The sequence below is a fragment of the Parasteatoda tepidariorum genome, unplaced genomic scaffold, assembly GCF_043381705.1.
Source record: "Parasteatoda tepidariorum isolate YZ-2023 unplaced genomic scaffold, CAS_Ptep_4.0 HiC_scaffold_2109, whole genome shotgun sequence".
Taxonomy (NCBI): Eukaryota; Metazoa; Arthropoda; class Arachnida; order Araneae; family Theridiidae; genus Parasteatoda; species Parasteatoda tepidariorum.
The window spans coordinates 1-8988 of record NW_027261528.1 but is presented as its reverse complement, the minus strand read 5'-3'; the positions used below and the strand labels follow the sequence as shown (position 1 = coordinate 8988).

The 8988-nt window shown below is 28.6% G+C and overlaps 1 protein-coding gene across 1 annotated transcript; it reads right to left on the bottom strand.

Annotated features, from left to right (window-relative positions):
- Positions 1 to 362: 362 nt before the first annotated feature.
- On the bottom strand, positions 363 to 7607 carry LOC122273047 (uveal autoantigen with coiled-coil domains and ankyrin repeats protein; the record flags this gene model as incomplete). Its single annotated transcript, XM_043057101.1, is given in 3 exon segments — positions 363 to 500; positions 6440 to 6610; positions 7382 to 7607. Coding segments are annotated over 3 exon segments (462 nt in total), but the record flags the coding sequence as incomplete, so codon positions are not given.
- Positions 7608 to 8988: the final 1381 nt, after the last annotated feature.

Here is an 8988-nt window from a genome sequence, read left to right as displayed (position 1 = left end):
AATAGTTGCCTAAATAACAACAAACTTTTCTTTCTCAAAAACACAGCAACTTTACTTGCCTTTTCAGGCAAAAAAAGTTGCCATAGTCGCCTTATGCCAAAAACAATTTCAAATCGTTGCATTTTAGTCGCCTGTGGCAACCCGGTCTTTAATACACTAATTAAAATTTTTGTAAGATTTTTAGCTTAGATTGTCCTCTATCTTACGGAACGCTTACACAAACAGTTTTGAATTAAGTTAGTACATTTATTGATTAATCCTTTGCTTACAGCTAGTACAAATGGCCAATAATAGCATGCTTTAATTGTATGCAAAAGGGGTAATTAGAAACATACAGAGCCATAATAAAATTGAAAAACTACCTTTACTGCATCAGCAGCCTTTTGAATGTCAGACTCCACTTTACTTAACTCTCTTTCTTTTCCTTTTTTAAATTGTTCCAATTTTTTCCTACTAGAAGCAAGAACTTCTTCATCTTTTGCACATGAGTAGATTTTTCTCTGAAATAAAATAGAAGAAATAATAAATATTTGATAAAAAGGATATCTGAACAGTAAAAGTCTATCTTACCATTGTCAACAAAAATGCTTTAATTGCATTAGAAACAAAAATTTTAATAACTCGAAATAAATAATAAAAAAGAAACACCCCAATGTATGAAGATTTAGGATCAGGTCACAAGATGACAGAATAACTCATACAGAGATGTTAATATCTGGATACATTTTTCTAACTTAAAAGTGAAACTTTTTTTTTTTATTCAAAGAACAACTAATAAAATACAGATGATTGAAGTATGCATACTTAAAAAAACATTAGCAATATTAATTTTGAAACATAGATTTAGGGGCTGGACAAAATAATGGAAACACTTCTATGCTGACACATTTTTTGATCTTTCTCAAAAAAATCTTAGAGAATCACTTTATAAATTTAGAAGTGTTTAGTATATATGATTTCTCATACCTATCAATGAAGTTCAAAGCTTTTACATGTTTGAGGGGCGACAATAAATTACAAAAAATAGTGTTTTTGGACACCCTAAGCAAAACATTGTAGCAATAAATTTATAACAATTATTTTAGTTATTACTCGTGAAAAATGCACATAATTTTGTAAACCTAGCTNAATTAAGAAGGTGTGGATATTTTTATAAAATTTTTTTTCAATACGTTTTTTTGCTATAACCTAAAAGATTTTCTATAAATTTCTTTTTGAAGTATTAAACAAGATTTATTCAAAATTACACAGCCATTGTTGAAAATCACTCACCATAAAAACATCTTTTCTCTTCTTATATAATGACATTTTGTTATATGACAGGGTTGCCACTCAAATCTGGAAAAAAAATTCCCTGTGTTTTCCCTGTACTATTATACACAATATATTAAAAGGAAACAACAATTACTGTGCTCTTTTGTGAGCTATATAGGGCTAACTATATTTATTAGTGTTAATCGCTGGGAAAACAGCTGAACATATTTAAATAATGTTATAGTAAGTGAAATAGTTTAGTATAGCTGGAATATCATGGCTAAATATCCCATAGATTACGCTTTGAGTGGGCACCATTTTTTAAAAGACAAAAATAAGAAACAAAATTCCCTGTATTTTCCCAGTTTGCAAGGAAAAAAAATCAAAATTCCCTGCATTTTCCCTGTTATTTTAGGTGATTTTTAAATTCCCTGTTCTCCATGTAGAGTGGCAACCCTGTATGAACGTTTATTGTATGGTATCATCATTTGTTATATAATTTTGTCTCATGATACAAGATAATATTTGTAAAAAACCATTTATCATTTTGAGTTCTTTTAAAAAGTTCAAACATTAAATAAATTTTTTTTAAGATATTCAAATAGGATTTTTGTTACGTTAAACGCAATTATGAACATCTACCTAAATAGAAAACCCCTTTCAGATTTCTGTGCAGAAACTTCTGTATATCATTAGCTTGATTGTGGAACTGGCAAATGTCATATTTGATTCATTTAAAAAACGCAGTACCCTTGGATAAATTGACATTCCGGATAACTTGACCTTCGTCATTATAATTATTTCATAAAAGAAATACTAGGTTACTATTATTAACCCAGTAATTCTGCTCACTTGTACTGTTTAATTACTGTATAATGTAATCCTAGTATTTGTAATCCTAGTAACTACCAATTCATTGTGCAATTTACATAAATGTTTGTAATAAATAAGAGAAAATTATATTTTTATTTATTTAGAAGCGACGGCTTAGTTTCAAAGGAGGACGGGTACATTGTTGGACAAGCCGTCTTCGGGGACGGGTGAAATTTCTGAGTTTTTTCGAGCCCTGAGGCATACCATCATAATTAACGATCACCATCAGCAAAAGTGCAAATAAGCATAATTAGTATTTACTATAATTATATTAATCTAATTATTAATTAAATTAAATATAATTATTTATTACAAGTGAAAGCTGTACATCCTTGGAATGCTCATGTTATCGTAATATTGATTTTATTTAATTTTATAACCAGCATTGTACAGCCCAGCCGATTCTGTGTGTTCTGAGTTTTGTAATTTTGAACACAACCCAGAGGCAGGGATGAGATTAGCCAAAAGGCAAATGTTCTTTTAAAAAGTTCAAACATTAAATAGAAAATTTTTAAGATATTCAAATAGGATTTTTGTTCATTACTTGCCAAATATGATTCACAACAAAATTATGAAGAAAAAAATTTATAAACTTTTTCCATGAATGTGCAGTATGAAATAATTACTTTATTTATTATATTGCACAGTTTTCGTTAATTTTTTTTCTAAATTTTAAAGCAAAAAACTGTAAACTGTGAAAACCTTTAAATTCCTCTAAATATTTTGTTTAAATTTATTAAATATTTTTAAAGTTTGAGCAAAAATGTAAGACCCCCCCCAAAAAAAAATAGTTTTTTTTATAAAACTGTTTGTGTCTTCATAACTATTTAAGCTAAATTATGAAATTTTATGTAATTATTGCCTATAATAACCAAAAAAATTCTTACAATTTACAAATTTATTGCTAAATTTTTTGGTATAGGGTTTTCAAAAACACAATTTCTTGTTTGTAATTTATTGTTGGTCCCTCAAATAATATTAAAATTTCATTGATATCGCATGACATAAACATTTCTGAAATTATAAAATAATTCCGTAAGTATCTCTTGGGAAATATGAAAAAATTTATTAGTATTAAAGTTCTTCTATTATTTTGTCCACCCCTGCATATATTTTTAAAAGTAAACAATTATTGACGTAGTTAGGCTATTGAAATCAGAATTTCTGAAGTTATAAAATAATTCTGTAAGTATTTCTCAAGAAATATGAAAAAATATAGTATCAAAGTCCTTCCATTATTTTGTCCACCCCCTGCATACATTTTTAAAACGAAACAATTATTTATATAGTTAAGCTACTGAAATTAGAAATTTAATTAAACTTAAATTTGCATTGCTAACAAGGGGAAAAAAAGCATAAGTAATAATTAATAATTATAGGTCTCAGAAAGTTCATTTTTATTAATTAATTGACAAACAAACGGGAAGAGATTTGCTTAACTAAAAATAATGCTCAATTTTAAATTCAGGTACCTACCATGTGTTAGGTGTAAGTGGCAAATAAGAGCATGATATTATTTATAACAGGCATAAGCTTTCTTGATCTAAATTCAATTATTTATCACAGAAAATAAATAAGTTGGGTTGTAATTTGTTCACCTGAGAGTTTAGTACAGTTTTATATTTAAGGAAATATCAATATTTAGTGCAGTTAAAATTTCAGGCTGTTATGGCTGAGTCATTTCAAAAACAAGAATGCTAGACACAATATTATATTTCAATATGGTGAAAGTGGGCTTGGGTCTGGGGGTGGTCAATAATCACATTTCAAATGATTTGGAATCACATCAGATGTCATAATGACAATTTATGTTTGGTCATCAACAAATGCAACCAATATTGAAAATTTTTTTTCGTACACATGCACAAAAGAAAATAATTGCATATTCCATCATTCACATTCTTGCAGTAAAAATAATCAGAATTTTAAATTTCATATAGAAACTCAAAGTAACACGGCAGAAAAAGATATTAACAAAACGTTATCAAATTCGTAAACACGGACATAGAATTTTCTGTACATGCACGTAATGTGAAATATTGGCGTATTTTGTAATTCATATTTTTGTACTGAAATGAAATCGGAATTTCAAATTTTATGCAGAAACTCATAACACTGCAAAAAAAAAAAAAATACCAATTAACCATATGAATCTACAGTTAAATAATCACAAATCTAGTCTGTCAAAAAGAGGTTTCCTTAAAACACGACTTGTGAATCACTTGTGGTGAATATATTACGTTAGAAATTCAGATTCTAAAAACAATGAGGAAATATATAACTAATAACTGTTGAAAAAGATGATCAACAAGATAATGTGAATTTACAAAAGAATCATGACTAATCAAGTGTGTCAAAAAAATTTTGTATTAAAAATATTAGGATTTTGAAAGCCTTGTGGGAATACACAACAATAACTGCCGTAACAATGTTGAAAAAAAAAAACTATATAAATTGTTGTGATTGAGTGCCGAAAAAGTATCAATTAAAAATATCAGCACAAGAAAATTCTTAACCAAAACAGCAGAAATTTTTGTTTAAAAAAGCAGTGTTTATTTGCAATGGAATTGTAACAAAATTGAGCAAGTAAAGTAATTACTCAAACGCTCCATTTAAAAAAAAAGCAGGTCATTAATGTATCCTAAAAAACAGATTCTGAAAACCAGCTGATTTTAAAAATATTTTTTAAATTGAAGTCAAAAAAGTTTTAGAGTGCTTTAAAATTGAAATATTGAGCAGTTTGTTTTTACATAAATAAGTAAGTATAATAACTAATAAACACCCAAAAATAAATACCATTTTGATACAAAAAAGAATTTGCCGTTAAGCAAAATTTGGATCACTTTTGGAGCAGCTAAAATGCAAAAATTTTAACTGGAATTCTATGCCTGATGTCAATATAAATTTCGAGTGTATTTGAAAAAGTGCAAGCAAATTGCTAACCACTTTGAAACAAAAATTACTTGACACAAAACTTAGAAAATTATATAGCTACAAAAAAGTGTAAAAATTCTGCCTTTTTTAAGAAAACTAAAAAAGAAAATAGTTTTTCTTTGTCAAACCTTAAACAAAAAACATAGGATGCACAACTTTCGCAATGAATTTCTTTTACCACTCAAAATTCCCCAATGCCTTTTAAAAGTTATAAGCCCTATATTTTGTTTTAGGTTTGGCAAATATAAAAATTATTCTATAAAAAATCAATGTACCATATAGGCATACCATCATAATTAACGGTCACCATCAGCAAAAGTGCAAATAAGTATAATTAGTATTTACTACAATTATATTAATCTAATTATTAATTAAATTAAATCTAATTATTCATTACAAGTGAAAGTTGTACATCCTTGAAACGCTCATGTTATCGTAATATTGATTTTATTTAATTTTATAACCAGCATTGTACAGCCCACCCGATTCTGTGTTTACAGAGTTAAACTCCGTAGTTTCGTAATTTAGAACACAACCCAGAGGAAAAGAACTTTTGGATCAAGTATGGTAAGAAACAGACCTTCATGGAGGACTTTTTGATAAAACTAATCCACATTTACTTTACATGAAGAGGAAAACCACAAAAACCTCCTATGGTTAGCCTGACTGTAAGGGAACTCTATCAAATAATCCATCTATCGCTGGGCCACCTCATTGAGAGACAAGCACTTCTACATCACAAGATGCATTCGAATTTAAAACGTCATACTACTTTCTTTACTTTGAGAGACGATAATAATTAAAATTAATATAATTAAGATTATCATTATAAAGACTATCATTATAATTAAGATCATTTGAGATTTACTTTGCCACAAATAAATTTCATGTTTGTGAATAAACATAAATTTTAAGCTGCATTAATGGTTCAAAAAGTTAAAACCTAAATTTTACCAAAGGACATCATATGTTAATTTTACATACACTTACTTGAAGATTTAAAGAAAATTTTCATTTTAGAAATGAACCCTGTGGTGATAATGTTTCAACCTTTTGATAAATGTTTCAACAGAATTACTTTTTTAATAACATCAATTGTTTTTTTAATAGAATTGAATTTTCAATTCTTGAAAAAGTGGTGACTATTTAAAGTGCTAACAGTTGCCAGCTACGAAATTTCCTAATTTTGTACTATAATGCATCATATTATAAGTAAATGCTAATGTTTTCTTCTCTATATTTATTAAACATAAAAAAAACTTAATTTTTGCTATAAGAGGCTTTCTTAAATTTAAATTATTCACAGACAGTAAATAAGAATAGAAAAAACTCTTATTCTAGACTAAAAATAAATAAATAAATAAAAAAAAAAACTTACCCCCAATGTTTCAAATGTTCCATTTAGGCTAGTTACTAAAGTTCGTTGCTGGTTAAATTTTACCCTGATTTCTTCATGTTTAGCTGCATGCATTTTAAGTTCCTCTTCAGCTTTCCTTAGTTCCTCTTGTTTTTTGTCCAAATCAGCTTTCAGTGATGTATACTCATCATACTAAAACATATAATATCATCATTCAGAAAAATAAAAGTATTTCAATAATTAAACAAATTTAATTATTATCAAGTAAATTTAAAGTTAATTATTAATTTAAAATTTTTGTTATTTATATTTGTCAAACAAACTTTTTAAACATTGAGCATAAAAAATAGATACCAGATTCTTATAAAAATTGACAAGTTATAATGGAACGTTAGAAAAAGGTATAAAACGATGATGATGATCAGCAGGTTTGCCTAATACTTCAATGTTTAAAGTAATAATAATAACAAATGAAATTATGAGTAAAGAGATACTGCAGGTTCTATTAGGAAATACAAAGATGCAGCACAGTTATGTTGTTTCTAATGGTACTTGGACAAGTCAAACTTAAGGCTTAAACTGAAATTGACTACATTTTAGCATGAAATATATCTTTCGGATTGTAATAAATGACTACTTAATAAGTTATCTAGTCTGCCCACAGAAGACCCATAGCTTATCTACACAAGCCCGTGTAGCTAGTGTGAACAAAAGCAAACATTTTCAATAAACTTATTATGGACAGGAAAACTTAAGAACTTTGTAATTCCAGATACAAACCAGAATGCAGGTCAATGCCCAAATTATACTTAAAAAATTACTACATGATTTAAAAATTATATTAAATATTGTTTTTTTTTTCTTGTTGACAAATTTGTATATGTTCAAACTAGTCCCTCTTTCCTCTAATTATTGATTTATTTTGGAGTTAAAATACGTAGTATTACAGGGTTGAAGGCTCACCATTTCAGGCACATTTCTCGGTTCTTCAAACTGCTTATATTCTTCAATCAAACCATTAATATCAGCTTTTGATGTTGTTAGATTCACAATTTTATTTTTCAATTTATCTAAAGTTGAATGGCACTTTTGAAGTTGTAATCGCCCATCAGTCATTTCACTTTCTCTCTTTTTTATTTCAATATCAATTGTTTCGATTTCCTCCTGGAGTTTTCTATAACAATTTCAAAAAAGCACTTTATTTAGACAAAAATACGAAAATGGCTAAAAAAGTACAAAAATTGCTACCTTAATGGAAAAAATAAATATTCATAAGATAATGAAACGAAAAGCTTAGACTCCTTTCCACTCTATAGCGGAAGCCGCGGTAATCCGACTATCGTTCCGGGGGCTTGGGTTTCTCTAATTGGACTCCCTAAAAATTTTAGTTTCTGGAACATGGTCGGAAATTTTAAAAATTGGGAGAAAAAAAGCGGCCTTCCGCTTTTTCGCGGAAGTCTTTCATCCCTGAATAATTATGGGCACTGTACAGTTTCCTAAGAAAAAAAATTTAAGATAATAACCAATAGTATAAGGGAAGAATACCCTCTTTTCTTACAAGATCACGTGCATACGATACTGATTGCTACTCAGTGCTGTACATAATCCAATTGTAGACACGAAACGCATATTCTATATGCATTCCAATAGCTGATTTGCCAAACGGAATTTCTGACATTTAAATGATGTATTTAGGAGGCCAGGCGTGAACGGCAAAATGCTCTCCAATGACTCACGGCAATGCGGATTAATATTTGAAACTGAATTTAGGTTTCTCAAATTTTGGACGTTTTGTCTCAGAATGGCGCAATTATGCCGTTTTGTTTCAGTTTGTTGCAAATGGCGCAGGCGTAGCATCCCTGATATATATATGAAAAGTGATTACTCAAATTCGAAATTCACGCATTGCAATATCGTATTAATTTTTTACAGAAAAAAAAAATCATTGAAAAGGCGATCGAGAAAAGAAATAGACTTACAATGGGGGAGTCTGTGCAGATTGAACGAATTAAAAAGTGAAGACTCAAAATTGCAATTCAAAATTTTTTAAGAAAAAAAAAGTTCAATGTGTTCGGAAACTATCTTATGGGGTGCAGATTTTCCACCCAATTTATGCTTTAAAAAAAAACATTGTTAGGAGTTTAGGGAAGTCTCCCAATAGTCTCCTTTTCCTGAAAATAGTTGCCTAAATAACAACAAACTTTTTTTCTTCAAAAACATGGCAACTTTATTTGCCTTTTCGGGGAAAAAAAGTTGCCATAGTCGCCTCATGCCAAAAACAATTTCAAATAGTTGCATTTTAGTCGCCTGTGGCAAACCTGTCTTTAAAACACTAATTAAAATTTGTGTAAGATTTTAGTTTAGATTGTCCTCTATCTTATGGAACGTTTACACAAACAGTTTTGAAGTAAGTTAGTACATTTATTGATTAATCCTTTGCTTACAGCTAGTACAAATGGCCAAGAATAGCATGCTTTAATTGTATGCAAAAGGGGTAATTAGAAACATACAGAGCCATAATAAAATTGAAAAACTACCTTTACTGCATCAGCAGCCTTTTGAATGTCAGA